Source organism: Danio rerio, chromosome 13 (genome assembly GCF_049306965.1).
Source record: "Danio rerio strain Tuebingen ecotype United States chromosome 13, GRCz12tu, whole genome shotgun sequence".
NCBI lineage: Eukaryota > Metazoa > Chordata > Actinopteri > Cypriniformes > Danionidae > Danio > Danio rerio.
In genome coordinates this window covers 28,105,740-28,127,371 of record NC_133188.1, presented here as the reverse complement: position 1 = coordinate 28,127,371, position 21,632 = coordinate 28,105,740, and the positions used below count along the sequence as shown (strand labels likewise).

At 37.6% G+C, this 21,632-nt stretch overlaps 1 protein-coding gene across 16 annotated transcripts in view; it reads left to right on the top strand.

The window, feature by feature from the left end:
• The first annotated feature begins 977 nt into the window (after positions 1-977).
• The window catches only part of kat6b (K(lysine) acetyltransferase 6B), a 40,357-nt gene continuing 19,702 nt past the window's right edge, over positions 978-21,632 (top strand). For 4 of the 16 annotated variants that reach the window (XM_073920905.1, XM_009307396.4, XM_009307394.4 and 1 more), the window contains exons 1-2: positions 978-1,150; positions 4,573-5,430. In XM_073920905.1, the coding sequence (XP_073777006.1) occupies positions 4,810-5,430 (621 nt within the window). In that variant the 5' untranslated portion in view covers positions 978-1,150; positions 4,573-4,809. Of the gene's footprint in view, positions 3,033-4,572; positions 5,431-21,632 lie in introns of all 16 variants that reach the window. The other 12 variants (XM_073920906.1, XM_073920903.1, XM_073920899.1 and 9 more) reach the window with 3 other exon arrangements.

The window sequence follows — 21,632 nt, the reverse complement described above, 5'->3', positions numbered from 1 at the left end:
GCTCCTGGTCATTTATTGGGGATTAAATAGGAGATATAACACTGCATTCGCGGTGCGCAGCAATTGTTAAGAACTTTAAAGTAATGTCAGAATCCATATTAACTTTTGGGGTGACACTTTACTTGAAGGGGTGTTCATAAGACTATCATTACACCTTTATAATCATATAATGGGATTTTAGCTTATAAAAATTGTCATTAAGTTTCATTTGCTCAGTTATAACATTTTAAATGCAAATATGACATTGTTTGTTATAACAACTTGACATAAATACATCACAAACTGTTTGTGTATTTGTCATGACAACTTGACATTATCAAGACAACAAAACTTGTCATTAAATGGCATAACTGAGCAAATGTCATTTAATAACAGTTGTCATAAGCATGCATAAAATCTGGCATTCATGACGTGTCATGTCATGATTATAAAGGTTTCATGACTCATTTAGTAGTGTTCCTATTTTTGGTTATGTGTATGCTTTTTTTAAACTAGAAGTTTCACTGACTTGCATTTTTATAGACTAAAAAACAAGCTTACCTAAATAAATAAATGAATGAATAAATAAATACATAAATAAATAAATAGCTAGAGGGTGACTATATTAGCCACATATTTTTTATTTTTGAACTATATGAAACTTAATTTTTCTTGTTAAAAACATGACACATATAATCTTTTCTCACATATAGTACGTTTGCAATATAGCAAGCATAAACGCATGCTGACTTTGACATCTATATGCCAATGAGCGATATTAAAAGTTTCCTTTTCCTCTTCACAGACAGGGCACATTTTGTCTCCTCTTTTCCCACCCATATGCCATGTAGTCTGAAACAATGTACATTGTTTCCCAATGAGCGATGTGATGTCACATAGCGGTTACAGCGAGTTAGTCCTCCTCTGTGGCTGATGGAGTGCCGAAAGGGGAGGGTACTACTTTGTCACAGACTCCTATGTAGATTAACCTTTCAATTAGTTGTTATCAGGTTCCCTCTGCCTACGCGTGCGTTCATCTTCCGAATCAAACAGGACCCTTCTTGGATTTATCAGGCTACTTTACGCATATATCATCAGCTTCAGAAATAAGCGCGGTTTCTTTTTATTGCTTATACGAGGAGCGTGGAGAGATCGCGCGAGGAACTTAAAGGTAAATGTTCGCTTTGCCAGCGCTGTCGGGGCATTTATCTCGGCGGTGGCTTGTTATCGGTGGCATGTTTTAATCGTTCAAGTTGAACTTGTCGTGAGTGATGTAACTTGACGCGAGCGGGGAAATTAATTCGGGCTATTAAGGTTATTGGGTTACACGAACCGCGCAAGTATCGCAAGCTACTGCTTGACCCGCATAAATGGAATTTTCCAGATGCTATCTGTCCTCAGTTGCTTGCTCTTGAAATATGAGTGCATTTTTGCATGCGTTAGACATAAATAATCAAGAGTTATTTTTTTTGTGCTTCGGGATAACCGCGGTGAAATGCTATGCCATCATCATCCGCTTAGACATTCGCAGGGTTTATAAATGTTGTGTATTTGCGTGCACGCTATATCTTCGTAAGGATGAGCGCGCGCTCGGTACTAGTTCACAGCCCTTTGTAAAGCGCGAACTAATTATTATATTAGATTACAGTGCTCACAGGACGGGGAATGCCACGGATAACTCGAGCGCTTGGACTAATTATTCACCATTACATTATTCTCCAAAAAGTGTGACTAGGTCGATCTGCTCATGTTGCAGTGTAGTGCGATGCTCATAAGGGGGAGCCTTCTTAAAGGTGTATAGCGGGTTTCGGATGATCTTACATTAAAGAGCCATCAAGTAGTTTTAAACTCATTAAATTACGTGATAAGCAAATATTCCTGGCTCCTGGTCGTTTTAGTGGGGATTGAATAGCAGCTCTAATATTGCATTAGCGGTGCGCACTAATAGTGTTTGTCACCTTAAAGAGGTAGTTTTAGCTCAAAAGGAAAATGCTGACATTTACTCGCCCTCTTGTTGTAATAACGCGTATGACTAAACAGGAGGCGACAGGCTGAATGACAGCCTTCACTTTTATGGTGTTTATAATAAGCAGTTGAATTACACCTGAGGCTGTCAGTTTTTCTCACGTTCTGCTTTAATATCTCCCCTTGTGCTGCTTCGCGGATAAAAAGAAAGTCAGGCTGGTTTGGGGGAGAGGGAAAAAAGCGTGCGAGTGAGTAAATGATGACAGAATGTTCAGTTGTGGTGAGCTGTGCCTTTAAGAGGCGGGTCAAGTGATTATTGACAGATTATGAAGCCAACCGATTCCTCGAGAGGCCGAACTGTTTGCTTCTGATTGACACTTTTGTTATCAAACCAGGGATAAGTGTTTGCCCTTTCTAACCAATATTAAAGTTTCTTGGGCGGGATCGTCTTTGTGAAGGTAAGGTTTAATGAGACTCCATTGGGTTGTAATCAGTGTCATGTCGGATTCATGTAAACTACAACATTGTAACAAAATGGCGTCTGTTTAGTAACGCGACCGGGCAAAGCGGAGAAGTCACCTGACCTGTCCACCGTATTAAAGCATCCAGAAAACAAGGTTTGCGAGACCGCGGGTTAATTGACGCGTTGACTTTGTCATCATAAATTATAGATAGTCATCTGTCGGAAGTAGTCATAAAGCATAACCTAATTTAGCCAGCTTTAGCCTAGCGTGCTAGACTTGAGCTCCGGGGCTGTTTAGAAAGCCGATGCTCGAGATAAGAACCGAATGCTTCTGATATTCGCCTGACTTTTAGCTCTCGGTCTGGGCTTTAATCCGTGGACTCGAGCTGAAGTACGAATGTCAGGACGCGTTTGTGATGCTGTGTTTTGTTTTGGCTGTCAACATTTGAGATGATGATGATGATGTTGGACTCTTAATGTGAAATGCCATTGCCAAGTCGTAGTTTGTGACCAAAACTGGAAGAGTGCAGACGAGATTTCAGAATAGATTAACGTTAGACAAGTGTCAAATTCGGAAACAACACTGTTTTGTGTTTTTTAAGTTCGTGTTGAACACCCAAAACGAGTGAGTGTCTCTTTATTCACTAGACTTTGTTTTACGCTCGGGTGTCTGGTTTTATTTTATCCACTAACACACTGTTTGCTGTCATGCCCCTCCAGTTAACTGGAGTTGTTTTGTGGTTGTTTTGAAGGCTAACCGAGTTGCGATGTTCAATTATTTACCGTAGCTTTTCTTGGATCTGTTTAGGCCGGATTTAATGTCTCAGAGGAATGGGTCAAGTGTTCCCCTCAATATGTTTGCGAGGCTCTTTATGTAATAATATTATGGCAGATAAGTTGTGGTTGAGTTTACACGGCTGCTGCTGCTGCTGGCGAGCGGAGGAATTCTTGAGAAATTGTTCAATGCATGTCACCTGCTGGCTGCTCGCAGCACTGTCCTTCCCCTGCTTAAACTGTTTGGCTTTTTACACTGTCAACAGCCAATGAGCTTAATGGCATTTTACGTTTTCATCTGTGAAATATTGTGTTTTAGCTTGTTATTAAATATTAGGATTGCAAAATTTGTGCTGTCAGAGGTTTTTTAATGCAGTGTCGCAATATCTAGTGAGAAGTCTACCTAGACTGCATTATATCTAGTAAGCTGACTATCTGCATAGAGACATGGGCATCATAGACACGTGCTAGACATTGCTTGTTTGTGTGTGGGAGTAGGTTATCAGATATCAGGTATAATATTGTCATGTGTCTAACTTTTTATTGAAATGTGAATCAACATTCATCTGTAATCTCATGGTTTTTGCTTGTTTATTTACTTTGGAATTGAAAGAATTATCCTTTTATGGAACGTATCCTCCCATGTCACATGTGCTAATTCTTACGATAACTTTGTGTGATGTTTGTATATGCACGCGTGTTATTTTCTTCTAATAAAATTGCTGTTAATTTAATTGGCTTGATAGCTTGTGTTTATTATATATTTTTAAATTAGTCAGAAATGTCAGATGTTGACGTCATGGTGGCGCAGTGGGTTGCACGATTGCCTCACAGCAAGAAAGTCGTTGGTTTGAGCCTCGGCCTGGTCAGTTGGCATTTCTGTGTGGAGTTTGCATGTTCTCTCCGTGTTGGCGTGGGTTTCCCCCAGGTGCTCCCGTTTCCCCCACAATCTAAAGACAGGCGCTATAGGTGAATTGGGTAGGCTAAATTGTCCATAGTGTATGGATGTTTCCCAGTGATTTGTTGCAGCTGGAAGGACATCCGCTGTGTAAAAAATACCGGATAAGTTGGTGGTTCATTCCGCTGTGGCGACCCCAGATTAATAAGGGGACTAAGCCAAAAAAGAAAATGAATGAATGTCAGATGTTGAGATTATGGTTAAATGTGAGGTCATTGTTTGTAACTTTGAGATAAGAGTCCATATTTGTTTATTTAACCCATCTTTCACTGTATTTGGGATAGATGTATGACTATTGTGAATGAGCATTAGTGTTGGTTAGCCTTACCTGTCAGATCAAGTTGCTGTGCCCATTTAACTAGCTCTTATAGAGTGTGTTTGTTTTGTTGTAAAGTAACATGAATTTTCTGTTTTTCTTCTTTCATCCCCACAGGTGTAACTCAAAAGGATTTTTCAGCAAGACTTCTCACTTTGGATTTACAACCACAAAGGATTTTTTTTCCCTTGACAATGAATAGCCAGTCTGATCTTTGAGGATTTACATCAGTCCCATATCCTGGTCAACATGATGTACTAATGGCTGGCTTTTGTTTGTGGATGCATATGGTTCACTCTTAAAAGAAAGGAATGTATTCATGGATCACACCTTAATGAAACAACTTATTTCACCATGGTGAAACTGGCCAATCCCCTGTACACAGAGTGGATTCTTGAGGCTATTCAGAAGATCAAAAGGCAGAAGCAGCGGCCTTCGGAGGAGCGGATTTGCCATGCTGTCTCATCTACACGTGGACTAGACAAGGGCGTCGTACTTCATCAGCTGGAGCTCGCTGTGAAGGATGGATCCATCCTTAAGGTTACCAGCAAAGGGTGCGCTTCGTACAAAGACCCGGATAACCCAGGAAGGATTACGCCTTTCAAGTTGGGAGGCTCTGGCACGGTCTCTGTTGGATCTGTGATACCTGCAGGAGATCTGCGTCATGTGGATTGGAATAAAATCCTTAGGAGGGCTATTGAAGGTCTGGGCGTCCCGTCTGGCTCCTCTCTAAGGAACATTGAGAGATTCCTTAGAAGCCAGGGCGACCTGGTGAATGTTGTGGCAAACCCCAGGTTTCAGCAGAGGCTGAGGCTAGCTGCTAAGCGGGCGGTTAACAACGGGCGCCTGCTCAAAGATGGGCCGCTCTACAGGTTGAACAGTGGTGGACTTGGAGGAAAGTCTTGCTTCAGGAACGTGGGGGTCTTTGGTGTCGACCTCCCACCTGTGACACTACTCCCCCATGAAAGAGACCAGGTGCGTCAATAATATTTTTATCCATGTTGGTTCTGTTTGCGGATGTCAAAAGTATGTATTGGTGTTTGATTGTCTCTTTGCTTTTATTTCTGCAAATGCAAAGCCCAATCTTGCAAGGACTTCCTCATGAATATCTTTGGAGCCTCTTTGTTTAGGGTGTGTTGTGTTCACAATTTGTAGGTTTGGCTTGCTTAGAACAAACTGTGGTGGGATTTTTATTTCAGTGCAATTGGTTTAAAAAAAGTGTAAACACTGCCATCTGAAACTTGGTGCACAACATTAAAGTAAGCCAAGACCACTAAAAAGATAGTTCTTGTTTTAGCTCCAAACAAACTTGGTTGAGGTTTCACTGAAAGAGGTTTTTTCTTCCCAGAACTTAACAAACTCCAAGTGTAAAACACACCTTTAGTAGCAATGGCATTCATGGTGTCTTTATCCAGATAAAGTTTAGCCTGTTATTGTGTACTATTGTTTTGAGACATCAGCAGGGTTTCAAATACTGCTGTACACAACAAGTGTCAGGAACAGAAATACTCCTTCCAGAAATACTCAAGTTGGCATGATCCCACAGCCATAAGAGTCATTCAGAGGTTGTTACATCTAGGAAGTCAGTTATTTGGTAGTTCAAGTCCAGTGTTTGTAGCTTTTGAGGGCTTAACTGTAGCTAAGACAAAACAGTGGCTTTTTTGTCCTAAATAGTTGAAATATCTTGAAACCATAGCATAACTTATTGTTTAGGTAAAGAGTTTCTTCACCATTCCGCCAAAAACCACTTTGTCATCCACATGAGTAAAGTTAGGTTTGATTTAACATTGTGATTCAAATGTTCTGTGAAAAATGAGTAGACTGTGTTTTAGTCTTAAATCATCTTTGGTTTGCTTCAAGATAGTTCTCTAAATGAGGGCATGATATGCTACAGATGTTGGAGTAGCTGTGTTTTTGGAGTGAGGAAATCTTTGGTAGTTACTGTGCTTGCACATTGTCCTGAAGTTTCATCATCCAGACCTCCCTGTAATCATTATTACAGGTGTGATTTCCATATTTATAATTCTTCAAGGGATAGGTCACCTAAAAATGAAAATTGGCTGTTAATTTACAAACCCTCAGGCCATACAAGATGTAGGTGACTTTTTTTTCTTTGGCAGAGCATTAAAGAAGATTTATAGCTTAAACTGTGGTCCTTGGTGATTCATAAAATGTCACTATGAGCACTTTAAGTGGAAAAATAACACATGGAAGCAAAAGAAATTTAATAGCATGTTTCAGTTGTTATCGATGCATTGATGACTTAATTTTAATTCACATCCTCTACAAAAAAAAATCCTGAGTGCAATGACATTAGTCAGGTTCAAGCTTCTTGTCATATAATGACACACAAGCTCTTACATGTAAGCTGATGCTGTTTGCTTAAATTAAAAACTGAGTTGCATATTGTTGCATTTGAAAACGCATAAGTAAAGAATCTTTGACCTGCGAAAACAGGGCAGAGACCCCTTTTTAGTTCGGAAATGTTGGTGTTCCACTTTGGCATAAACAGACTGAAGCACAAACTTTTTAAAAAACACACAAGCAGCTATCCACGATAGATGACTTACTTGTTTTCTAGTAAATTGCATATAATTTCACTGATATACAATATCGTCAATCCCCTCTCAAGTATGGGTGACAGAATAATGTGCATGCCCAGTGAGTAAGGTGGTACAATATATCGTAAAATTATTGTTGTTGCAATGTTAGAATATGCATCATGTGTATCGCAGACATATGTTATAAATTACATTTATTTGGTTATCATATTGGGCCTCACTATCTTAATCCCCACCTCCTCAGTAGTTGCTGTTCTGCTATTTGCTGGAGCGGCCTAATGGAGTTAAGATGAGTGGAAAAACAGCCAATCAGGTTTTTACTCAGTCATCGTGTTTTGAAAATGTGAGCTGCGTCCGAAATTGCATACTTCCATACTATATAGTACACAAAGTCAGTATACGAGCCAAGTAGTATGTTCGAATTCAGGACGTACGAGTTCCATTCGTACTGTATAGAACACACTTTTCTAACTGCTTAGTAGAACATTTACATTCTAATGCAGTACCTACTGAGTAGTAGGTGGTTTCGGACGCAGCCTACCCATTTATTTTAATATCATTAAATTAATTTAAGAACAGGCAAAAAAAAAAAAAAAAACTTTTCTATTGAATATTATATTATATTATGTTATATTATATAAATGTTATATTGTAAGAAATATTGTTATTGTAATACTCAACAACAATATCATATGTTTATCCAGTTCCATGCAGCCCTATCAGTGAGCATTAATGCTCGCATATCTTACATTATAGCTGTATAGAGTGGACAGAGACATTTTTCTGACATACAGCTAATGTTGCAGTCTGGATGAGGGGCCTTTTCCGTTCTAAAGCACCATTTTAAAATGAAAACACACTAGTGTAAACGCAGCCTTAATGTGATTATTTTGGATGTGTCAGTGAAGTTGTAAACAACAGCACCCATGCAAATTAATTTACAAGTCAGAAAGTTTGCACTCCTGACTCTTGTGAACATGCTGAGGACTTTTTGCAGAAGCTAAAGGTTAAAGTTGATGTCGTAAACAGTTTATTTTTTTGCATTCTTTTGCTTAAGACCACTTTGTATCCTTAGAAGCCACATAATTGTGTTTTGTCTGTGAATAGCTCTTGGATTGCGTGTTTTAAACTGAAAAGTACCTGTTATATCTTCTTACATCACTTACATCTCTAGTCTCCTGAGGGTGAGTAAAGTAAGAGTCATTTGTGAACTATTCTTGTAAGTAAACGTGAAATAGCATTTGCAACCTATTCTGTAATGTGAAACTTTTCTGTTGATTTTAAGGAATGTAGTATGTGACTTCATTTTATATTCTAAAAATTGCTTGGATTGTGTAATGTGGTCATTAATTGTCCGAGGCGTTGGCTGACAAGAGATTTATAATGTCAACCAAAGTGCTTCACTGGCCGAGCAATGATAAATATTTTAAAGATAAACTTTCTTTTAACTTTTAACTGCATGTATTCATGAATTAAATGGGAATAATTTTAATATCATGTTGACTAAGTTACAAGCTTAATAAAAGCGAATGTTGACCCCAGTTATTAACTGTACTGTCTGAAGATGATATAAATCTGACATAGGTTAAAATTTGTCATTTTATCAATGTCAGCGTCAAAAATTATTGCAGAATCCTACATTTTTTATTGAGTGCTTATAATTGTGTGGTGAACTGGGACTCAACCTTATCTAGCATTTTGTCTCAAAATGTTTATTTGAAAAGCTGTAAACATAATATTATACTACTTGTATCATTCCTTCAGCAATTGTAATTGTGTGGATTCTTTAGTACATTATACAGCATGTGTAGTCTCTCCATCACACCACACACACTTTGTATAGATGTAGTTTATAGACAAGTGAAAATGTAGGGAAAGTGTTTTTGTCCATCACTTGCTGGTCACTTAAGGCCCATACTAGGTGACTCTTGATGCACTCTTTTTCCTACAGTGGTCGGCGAACAATCAGAGGCCATTTGGTAATCAAATCTTGGAGCACATTCCCTTGTCCACTCTTTATTGAGTTGCTCTTTGAAAGCAAAAGCTTTTGGTTTCCATGCACGGGGGCTTGACTGTTGCTAAGCAATGTGCTTCATTGACCCTAGGACATGATAGCATGGTGCCAGTCTTTTTTTTTCCGACAATCACTGAGACGGTCTGCCGTCTTGCAGATGGTTCAGGGAGACTGCAGTGGTGGGCTGGCTGCTGATTAGCTCAATGCGTTAAAAGGGCTCTTTTGTTGTTAATTGTGTGCTTGGGGACTGGTCAGTCTGCAGCTGCTCCAGGCCTCTTTATCATATTCTGCGAGGGGTTAAATTATGAGAAAAGAGAGGGCCAAATCCGGCTTTCTTTTGTCCCATTAGCTGGCAGGATTAGATTTTGCGTTGAAGGTGTATTAGATCTCATGTCTGGCCTCTCTTTTTGACGTTCTTGAAACTCTTGCTTAGTTTAAAAGATAGTAATTCGATGACAGTCTGTTAAAGCTTTGCTGATTACATCTGTTCTTCAGTAATGGCGTTGAAACAGTACTAAGACCGCTGTTTACCAGCTGTGGCTGATGCAATTTGCTCACTTTCTAGAAATTTCACGAGCTTAGCAATGCATTTTACTCTAGTCTCCCAAGAAACCTCTGAATTGTGCCTTAAAAGTTTTCTTTGCAGCCAGAAGTGCACAAATTACTTTGGAAGATGAATCAAATAGTCCATATGGGACTCTAAAAGAGGTGGTGTATTGTAAATGTTCAGACTCTGTTTTGTTAGTAAGATTAATATAACAAATGGGGATTTGTCTTTTATAAATTTTTGGATATTTGCATACATGCAACTTCTTTGGTGCTTTATTTTATGTTGAAATTGTATGTACATATTAGGTGTGCAATGGTTCAATCTACTGGCGGTTTGATATGTATCACAGTTTTTGGGTCACAGTACACGGTTTCGTCACAGTACAGTTTGTGCTATGCTTAGAAAAAAATGCCTACAGAACAATTCAAAAAACAATAAACATATTTATTGGGTAACAAACACCTGACAATGCAACAGCTTTACATATGACTGTAGATGTGCATGTTCTTGCATTATTTAAATAAAAGTAGGGTATTTTGAAAAATGTTCAAATTAATAAAAAAAAGAGAGAAAGTTTAAACTTCCCCTTTTTCTATATTACATATCGACTCAACATCAACAAGTTATGCAGATAATTGTCAACGCATCCTAATAATTGAGCACTTTTAAAGTATTGTTTACTTCTGTTTACATTATACTTGCATTACCAAGGCAACAATGCATTCTATATAATTTTATTATGATTCCAGGAAGATCAGTTTCACTTATCAGCACCATCGTAGTGAATGAAACATAAGGAAAGAGTGTGTTCGACTCTTCTCTCTTAATTCAGCGGGAACAGTCAGTTGAGGAGAAAACTGTTCTTAGCAGACAGCGCGTAAACACAGTGAATAGCTGGAGTGATCAGGTGTGGAGAAACACTCAGCAGGTGCGTGCCTGAAGTAACAGACCTGCTGCATGGTCGCGTCCTTATTGAACGCTTCTGGGTCTGGACAAAGACCTCTATCTACCTGTTTGTGACCACTGGTAGGATATCCTTGCAACGACAACACAAAACTGCATTTGTTATGTTTTTGTGTCCGTCTGATTTTACATTGAGTATCTGTTGAAACACTGAAGGCAATGCGCTGTGATTTGGCCTCACCTGCACATTTGCGCTGTATCTCCTTCACTTGCCATGCTGAAACCCACAGAAACTCCACACATAGAAAAGTGAGGAAACGTGATGTCAACAACATATTTACATACTAAGAGGTGACTGGACAGGTCTTCACATGTGCAATGCATGTGAAAGGTAATATGAAGCGTACAAAGGGTGGATTGTGTTTTTTGCTTTGTTGCAGTAGTTTTTATTAACAAACCAATATTAATAAAGCATATTCTGAACTGCGGATCACAGGGTGCACCAAATCATTGCATCCCTAGTACGTAGTATTAAACTTGTATTCACCATAGATGCTGCTGATTTTAGTTAGACCCTGGTTGGTCACTATAAAGTTGTAAGCCTTCACATAAGTCTTTGCTAATGTGGCTGTAAATAAATAAAAAGAAAGGAACACTGCTTCAGACTGAACTTTAATGTTGCACTTGTAAAATGATCTGCTCGAGTAAGTCAGCCAAGCAACATGAAATGTTTTACTGTTCTTTTGAGTTTGAGACTGTTTGTTCATTCAGTGTGCAGTTTGTTGATGTCATCTCCATCACCTTCGACTTCTGTTAAATGCTTCTTTCAAAGTAGAATCACTTTCTTTCCTCGTATCTGGTGTATTTTTAACTGTTCAATCAGCGTTATTGTTTGCACAGCAGTCTTAGAGAGCCTTCGGCTAAAGTGAAGAAACTCGCTAATGTTTTTAGAGATGCATATTAAGGCCCTAGTTGAACATTTGTTTTTGCTGGCTGATGAGGCCAGCAGTTCAGTTTTAGTTTTTTTCTTGATGTTTGGGCTTAGTCACTATTGATGGGCCAAGACTGAGATCTCTGAAACTCTAGAGCTCCTGGATCAATTTTTGTTGCCGTTGAACCTGTCTGCTTTGTGTTAACAGCTCAAGTCCCTAAGCATTAAGCCACTGCCACCACATATATGCATAATTAGTGAGGGTCAGACACAGCCTCCAGTGGAGATGGCTTAATTAGGGCTGGAGTAATTGTCACTTAGCTAACCTGAGTCTCAGATACCTGAGCGTGTGCCATGTTGCTTTTCCTCGGGCAGACTGACCTGAATGAAGTAATGGTAATGTAATAGCCCTGCCATCCTCGTTAAGTTCCTGGGCTTCAGAGGCCTGGATGAGCTAATAGAGCTGTTGGAAAATGTAATGGGACGAGTCACGGGTCAGCGTTAGAACAGATCTGCCCTACATTCCTCTTTCAAACTGAAGCGTGAGACGTCGTCAGGCTTAAATAAAATTTGTACTCCTCTCTCTCTCTTTCTTCTGACTGTATTTGGTCTCAAACCACTTGAAATATGATGTTGATGTGCATGTCACTGGATTGGATCACACAAACCGAGCCAACAGACGCAATTTACCTGTCAATGGCTGCCAGTGTCTGGTTATGGCATGAGGGCAAGTCAAAACCGCATTGATACCACCATTCAAAAGTGATATGCCCCTGCTTGTGGCTATACAGGGGGAGATCTCAGGAAGCTTATGTAGATAAGAGGCTAGGCAATCACATTTAATGTGGGCTGAAGCCCATGTTTACTTTTGATGTAAGTGGTTTTTTACTGATCATTAGTGTAACAGTACACAGTTAATGCATAGCCATCAGATACCAGTTAATGCATCATATAGCCTTAAATGTTAGCTGTACATTTACTTGTATGCATTTGACAGATGCTTTTATCCAGAGCAGCTTAATGCATTTAATTCATGCATTTATTGGGAGTTGAAAACATGAGAGTTAGAGCCATTGAGTGTTTAGTGTGTTGCGTGTGGACATCAAATAAAACTCAAATGTGAGCATGGCATGGACTAAAGAATCTTAAACTGATCACTTCATAAGATGCAACCATAAAAGTGACAGACTGTGCAATCATGCCTGTTATGTCTCATCAAAGTCAACATGTTGCACATCAAAGTTCTATTGGCACTGAAAACGCAGATCTTAGATTTTCTTGTGTGTGCAATGCTTGGATACTTGTTTTGTTTTCTAAAAGGAAAGTCTTTATTTTTCTTTTTGTCTATTTTCTTTTTTGTTGTCTACCAGATTTCCTCCTTTTTATTCTGATGTGCTATTCTAGAAGGTGGTGAATTGATGTAGATGCTAATATATTTATCTATCAAGAATAGCAGAGGGGTTTCCTGTGCCTCTTTAAGGACTTTCATTTTAAAAGACGTAAGAGCAACACTAGGTATCTAATGCTCAATCATTTCTACCAATCCCACGATTAGTATTATGACATTTTTTGCTACTTAAAACACTGCATCAAGTAAAAAATTGTATTTAAAGTGCATTAAAGGTTGAGTTTATTGCAGTCTCAGATCCTATGATTAATGTCAGTAAAGATCATAAATGAGATGCAGCAGTATTTTTATTAAACTTAAAAAACCTCAATATAATATTTAGGTTTATTAGAAACAATATTCAACTAAATACACGACAGGTTGGGTGTATTTAAAGCTCGCTATATTAATGTGCTCTCTGTGCAACCACTTTAGTGTGTAGCAATGTGATTACTGATGAAATGAAACCTTGAATATCTAAAAGAAAACAACCAATCTGATCTGATACTTTGGAATAATTTTTGTTGTCAAAATAAAACAAAATGGCAGAAAATTATTGTGAATTAAACTGTACTCATTAATTACTGAAGTGTTAATTCAATTAGATATTAGGGGTGGAAGGAAAAAAATGATGCGTCGCAATTCTGTCTCTTAACGATTCTTGGTCGATTCACAAAAGTAGTTTGTGACAAGTTGGGCCTGTGCAAACATGAGCTCTAAAAAAGAAAAAAAGCACTGATAGGTGTACATGCAGGTGCTGCTGAGTTCACTTCATTTGGACAGATGTATATTTACAGGTGAGGTGCTTCTAATATGTTGTGTGACCAAATTCCACCCGAAAGCTAAACCTTGGGTTTTCCTAGACGCGGCTCTGTGCTGCATTACTTGTATGTTGTGCCATTGGTTTTAGAATCGCTAAAGGAGATGGACAAAATAGTATGTCAACATTGCAGCACACTTCATGATGAGTGAAGGCTTGTGGCTTGTGTTCTTTAATGCAGTTTCGTTAAAAAACTTGAACTAGACCTACTGCATGGTGTTGCAAACTGTTGAATCATTACTCAGTGTGACCCTGAGAATCGGAATCAGATTGGATTGTGAAGTCCCTAAAGATTCCCACGCCTATTCGATATCATGTGCTTAATGTTTGTGAAACAACAATCCAAATCACACATACATTTTCTGTTAAGATATGCAAACATTAGAAGAACAAAACTAGATTTAAAAGGCTAAGCCTATATTTTTAAAATGTTTCAATTACAACATTTTTATACACCATTTAGTTGGGGATTTGTTTAAATATGAAAAAACAATGGCTTTAAAGATGATCATTACAGATTTATTCATACATTATTGAACAAACTTGAATTATAAATAAAATGTAATTAATTGCACATTTGATGTAATGTCCCTATTTCGAAATAGCTTTTTTGTTGACTAATATGATTGAATTTTCTGAGGTAAATGCATGTTTGGTCTTTCATGACATTTGTTTTTTAAGCCATTTTAGCATGCAGTCAAAACATTGATTGAGTGATGACAGCTTCTGTTGAGGCTCTGGCAGATGTGCTAAACAATAGTGATGTTCTCCGTAAACTAAAAAAGTTAATTGAAGAATCTGCATCAGTTATTAATGAAGACTCGAACCATCCTTGTTGTGTTTAGCTCTATAAAAGCCCATTCTTTGTGTGTACCAGTCAATTCCCACTTCACTGAGTATCACAGACCAAATGTCACAGTCAGCAAATTCTGCTCTCTGAAAGTTGACAATTTTGGTAACCTGCAGCATCACTTGTCTTTACTTGCTCATCACAGATAAATGCAGCTTGTGCACTTGCACAAGTACACTTGGCGAATCCATTAATTGACAAATAATAACATGGGCCATGTTTAAATAAAACTAGATATAGATACAATAATATTTTGCATAACAATTTATCTACCCAAAGGGCAAAATGACTGGAGCTTGAGCATCACTTGGCAGTGGTGGCACAGAATTTGACAGAGGCAGCTGCCTTATAATTTTTCTATACAGGAAAACCCCTGTACTGTTTTCTTTTGTGTATATTAGTACTTTGACATTGTTTATATGCACTACACTATGCACAAGACAAATTCAAAAAGTAAAATGTTCAAGAATGTAAATTAAAAGTGCACCAAATAACAAATCTAACATTACTTTAAATTATTTATCAATTTTAAATTCATTCATTGCTTGAATTGCTTTTTCAGCACTTTCTTGTGTTTTTCACTAGTCCTGAGTTAATAAAGTGAGCCCAGCTTTAGTTGTAAGTTGAATATAGATTAAAATAATATAAAAAGGGGACTAAATTAAAACAGTGAATATTCAGCATGATGACAAACTTATTTTGACCTTTATTATGTCCTTTTGAAATATAAATGTGAACCTTTTGTTCTTCCTCTTAGCATTTCACTTCTTCATTGTTCAGTTTAAGATATGTACATACTCTTGTGGGTGTCACAGACACCCATTGTTTTGTTCACTTGCACCTGAAGTGCTTGTTCCCAGCTCAGTTGCTGCAGTCAGGATTCATTGGCCTTTACTTCACAGCCAAACACAGCACAGAATGTTCTGTGATCTGTCTGATTTGGATGCGCGCTAGCTCCACTTAGTGGACAGAACAACTGGGAAACGAGCACATTGAGGTGTTGGTTGTGTCATGTTGCTTTAAATAGACTTTAAATGCTTTTATAAGGCATTGTTAATTCATGAGCTGAGCGTTTCAGACGAAGGACTCAGTCAGTGAAATAGACCGGTCTTGGAGTAATACGCAATTATTGCCCATTTTAGATGGGAACGCTGTGTCATGTGTGGAATGTTCCTTTGCAAACATTCCAGATCACATATTTGTCACAATATCCAGCTGGGTGTAGTCACAAGGCAGCACATATTTGTACTCACACTAACACAAAACGTGTCCAAGTGTAATTTATGAGCAAGTAGAGATGCTGGTTTTGGTGCTTGGTTTGTTTACATTGTTAAAGATGTAACCATGGCTTGGTTTGGAATGATATGCTTATTGAGGACAGCTTTATTTAGGATTGTATACTGCTAGCTTTTATTATTTTTTTATTTCTTAGTGACTTGGTATTTAAAATGCTATTTTAAAGTATCATTGGCACAGGATGTCAATGAATTGAGAAAGAAGTTAAACACTATGGCTGATGTGTTAATTATCTTTGCATTGTTTCAATTCAGAAAGCTCATTAATATTTTGGCATATTTAATAAGACACCTGCAATTTCTGAGTTTACTAAAAAAAAATTGGTGTGTTCACACTTGTAGTTTGATTCTCTTTGTTTGTTTGTTTGTTTGTTTGTTTGTTTGTTTGTTTGTTTGTTTGTTTGAAGGAAACCAAAAAAGAAAATTGTGAATCTGATCCTGTTTTTTTTTTTTTTTTTGCATTCACACTTTTATAAACCATGTCTAAAGATACAGAACGACAACAAAAAAAATGTATAATTTGAAAAGTAAGTTACCGTTCAGCTGGCCGATAAAATCATCGTCATTGTGCTTTTGTCGTGTGCTGTGTAAATGCAGAAAATTGTATACAAGTCACTTTTAAAAGATGATATAAGCAGGTCAGCAAAAAATGAGATTCAGTCACAAAATCGTAATTGATCATCAAGATCTGCAATGTAAATGCAGTCCTAGTTGAAAAACATCTGAACTTTTCCGAATTTAGTGAGCACACTGATTCATGCAAGTAGAACTAACCAATCTGCTTTACACTTTGTATTGAATAAACACATTTTGGTGATACTGGCAGACTAATTACCTCAGACAAACACAGGCATACAAACACTGCAGTGCTTTTACTTTTCTCCATAAATTTGTATCGAAGCTGCAGCAATGGTTTGTGCGTCTGTCATCCTCTAAGAAAACTGTCGATGGTCACCTAGTTCTGAGAGATTCTAGGGGAGCTCAAGTGCAAAGTCCATTGAAAATGGTGACGTAAACCACGCGCTCATGCTTTTCACTTCATGTCAGAATAAAAACACATGCAAAAATAAGTACAGTAGCTAGCAGCATTGAGGAGATAAAAATAGAAAATAAATAAAAAAGATGTAAGGATGTCGCCAGAGTGGCTTTTTGGTTTCTTTTCTTGTGTATCCCAGCCACTAGCTTCCCACCTGACAGATTTTTACTGTAGATGGTAATATAATTATTCAACTACACAATTTGTAATGTTGCAAAGTGTATTTCAATAAAGATGGTTGGTTCCTTTACTTGAAAACTCAGAATTGATGATCATAATTTGTGTTGTTGACAGAGTTTAAGGTTTACTGTATGATTATTATTCATACCCTAAAGTTTGCTTTGGTTGTTCAGTATTTGCACTTTACCACTGCACACACTTTGTAACATTTTATTAATCAAGTTTAGGAGTCTCTTTAACACTTTTGTTTATTTTATTATGAAGAGATTAGATATTTGTGTTTTTGACTAGTAAAACCATTTGCCTTAGTAATGTTAGTAAATTAAAATAAAGTGATTTAAAAACAAAAATCCTAATATTCCTAAATGGATTGTTAAAATATGTTCAATAATTATTGGGATCGAATGACATGAAACATGATAATGTCTTGATATCAATCAAGACATCATGTCTTGTTTTTCATTTGTTTTGATCTTTTTGGTTCCGGTCATCATACCATGTTTATTTGATAGTAGACAGAGTACCATCTTTTCAGTGGTCTTGGTCAGTATGTTTGGTACACACCAGGGTTTCTGATGGCAACATCCACACTTATTAAATTTTACCACATTAACACAGAAATCATGCCAGTGTTTGTTATTACCAAATTGAGCCTTCCAAATGTGAACAAACCCTGGCTTTATATGCCGAACACACACACACACACACACACAAAATTTGGGAACAACTTAAGACTCTTTTGACTACTTCTGTATGGACAAGAAACAATGAACCATTTCTCAGATCAGATTTCTTTCATACAAATGAAAAACCCATACACTTTTGGAACGACACAAGTTTGAGTAAATGACAAGTTTTTTTGTTTGTTTTTGGATAGACTATCCCATTACTGCCTGCCACTGAGAAATCTTTTTAATCTACTGTATTTTTAATAGACATAAATGTCTATGGGCATTTAACAGCTGTGTTAAGTGTGCAGTAAATGCTTGTGTATTTACAACTCAAACTCTCAGAGGTGTTAAATATATACTGAAGATTTGTTGTCATTTTAAGCCATATGAATTGCAGTGGAGGGAAAACGTGATGATGATTTTAGTTGTGATGGATAAACCGTTTAGTTGTATAGCACATATAATCACTGCCATAAAGACAGTTTGGCTCCACGTACAGAAGTTCACATCATATATTTATGTCTGAGGGCTCGGAAATCCTCATGTAAGAGAGTCTGTCTGTGTTTATTTTTGTTTCGTTTTTCCAACATATCAAATATCTCACGCTCAGATCCTATCTCTCTCGACGTCAAACATGCCATGCTTTCAAGTAGCCATGTTTCTTTTATCTTTGTGCACATGCATGTGTGAAAGAAATGAGCGTTTTTAGCTGCAATCCAGCAAGAGGCAGTGGAATTCTGCCATTGAAATCAATTTAGCGCTAATGTTATTGAATGATGTGGTGTGTAGAGCTGCAGTGGAAGGTTTATTTGTATTTATACGAGACGGCGGTGCCTGTGCTTTTCCCCTCCTGCGCGTGAATACAGATGTATTGTTTAAAGGCAATTGAGGTCAAGCGTTATGTGCATGGTGGGATTTTTGTTGTGTATCATGATTACGTTGCCCTCAGGGAGAGAAGCCCTTTATAGGCGATGAGCGCACGTTCGCTTCCGAGCACTAAGCAACTCGCAGTCATTTGTATGAAGAGCTGTGCGTATCATTCAGGGGCCATCGATTTGGAGCCTTTCAATTGGCACTTAAATAAAAACTTGCAATGTTTATGAATAACCCATCTGCAAATTGATGGTCTGCCAAAATGATTAATAGGCTAGGGATTGATTGCCTGTTGCATAAAACAATTAGTCTGGCATTACTCTCAACAGGTTTCTCACCAGAACAGACACTCAATATTTATCAACATGGCACAGCGGGGAGCTCAGCCTGAGTGGCTCTCTTGAGATGGTACAGAGAACATACCCACTAGATGTAGTTTTACTCGCTCTTCTAATGCCCCATCTGCATCTAATACTCACCATCCCCCAGCAGATCGCTTCGTCTCTTGCTGACAAGCCTTTTGGGAGAGAATCGAGCCGAATTGCTCGCTTGTTTACTCTCAAGTTCTACCGGTTCCTCCTCTCAGGAGACTCATGTGTTTTTGTGGGCAAGTCTAAAGACTCTGGCTTGAATGGACTTACGCGACTCGTGCAGAGATTTAGATGCAACTGTTTGGAGACATGAGGGTGTGGTGGCAGACTTTGCCGTCAGATTCCATGTAACCTTTTTCTGATCTCCACTACACGAGTCCTGCATGCCACAGGCTTTCGTGGGAGGAAAGATACAGTCTTATCTCAAGAGCTATTCACTGAGCCTGTTCGCTTCCCTCTAATCGTCTTTTGGCATCAGCACCTTGCGTTACTCTCGTTCAGAGGGCACTGGCTACACCTCTCGCAGTTGTATAACATCCCATTGCCAATATTTACTCAGGCTCAGCGTTGTGTATCACAGCACTCAGTGATACGGCAAGGCGGTGTGTGTGTTTGCCTGTGTGGTGACGTGCACTATTCAGGACACATCCTGCTGGGCATCCTTTATCCTTCATCAGTAGTAGCAGATTTGTTGCATGTTTGATGTCTGTTGTTTTGGCTGCTGCCTTTTTGAAGGCTTTTACACAAGAATGTAATCTTTACAGTAGTCCAATGACATTTGAATTTAATTTCCTGTTATTTGTTGTGTCACGTCTCATGGATTCTGCGTCTGGATTTGCATCTGATCTCCTGAGATCTTGGCTACCTGACCACACTACATTGTTTGATGCAAAAACGCATTAGGGTAGTCCCAATATCATCATGTCTGTCAACAATATGGCTTTTGGGTATTTTATGCTTACCAAGCCTACATTTTGACCAGAAGTAATGTTGTCAAGTATTGAAATGTTATTCTAGCTGACTTTATTTTAACCCTTTGAGGTCACCAGATCACTGTGGCTTATTTAGCATCTCTTTTTTTCTTATTGGTGCCAAAGACACTTAGTCAAACACTAAGTCAAACACTGTTGATTTTAGTCGAACAAATAAGTGTTATACAACATTCAAATCTGTTTGGTGTCTACTTTTTGTGTGCACTCACAATAACATATGTGAGTGCTTTTGCTAAATAAAGAAAATACACAGTGTGCGTGTTTTTTATTTTGTCTCTTTGCGAACAGTTTTTAGAAACACGTCACTAAAATGAACTGAAACTCAACAAAAACAAAACACATGAGACATATATCTATAGAAAGCCTGAAGGAGACTCACATAACATGTTAACTGGGGTCAGAAAAAACACGAATAGATAAGACATACAGTTAAAATCTGAATTTTTTTTTCGTTTTTAACTATCTCCCAAATGATGTTTAAAAGAGCAAAGAAATTTTCACAGTATGTCTGATCATATTTTTTCTTGAACATAGGATGCTAATAATTCATGGGGTTCAACTGTACATGCTTGTGTTATTTTGATGCTCAAGAATAGTATTTGTTGGTGTTAAATGCACTTATACTGCTTTATACTTTTAAGGAAGTTCCAAATGGCAATGTTTTAAAAAGATACTCAAATCTTTTAAGTCTTGTTGACCTCAAACTTTTTGGACATGATCGTATCTTCAATTCTAAGTAAATGAGAGCAATGTGCAATTTTCTTATTTTTAATATAATAAGCTTTGTCTATAAAGTTTTCACAGTAGCCTAATACATAATGCTATGAGAAAAATATATTTGCCGTGATAAAAGGAGTTTTGGTCCTAACAATCTGCGACAGCGATGCATGACATTTCTATCTTAGAAATGGTTTCCGTTTCTGAAGCATTGCAATTTAATAATAGTATAAACTGCTATGATCTAGTATGATCACCTCAGGTGCTGATTATGCGCTTTTTTTAAGTGTTGAAATCTATCAGTGGGAATTTGGCATCCTTTTACAAAACGTTTATTGTGATACTGAAAGAAAATGCTGATAGTTTGCCTGTAATTTTGAAAATAAAATAACTGGCAAACAAATAGCTTAAAAGTGAACATTTGAACTAACTCATTGCACACCAACAAAAATCAGTCTATAAGCATATACCTTTAAGAATGTTAAAGAGGTTTAATATGTATTAATTAGTTTATAAACCTTACCATTTAGTTTGGAGAGCAGTGCACTGTTCTGCGCTTCTGATTGACTCTGGTATTTAAAAGTTTCTGTCATGTCATGTCTGGTGTGGATAAATTACTTGTCGCTAGAATCTTGTGACATGTTGTTAGAGCATAATGTAATTATCTACATTTTGTTTTGTCTGTGTGCGTGCGTGCTTGTGCTCACATTTACACCGAATTGTTTCTGCACTTCTTAATTTGTTGACAAATTCCCAACTTTGAATCAGAATGTTGTTTTACAATCAGAAAAAATTATGGTAAAAAACAAACTACTGAAGACTGCAAAAACAATAGGTGCTAGTTATGACAAATGTATATAATTAGTTTAAAAGGTATCAACAATTCTACTTAAAAGCATTAACATGCATTTGTAGTTATTTGAAGGAGAAAACCATTGGCACAGATGATTCTTTCAAGTATTATGGGGTATATTATGAAAGGTTATGTGTTCATCTCAATGCCAAACTCACAGACGCTGGTAGTTT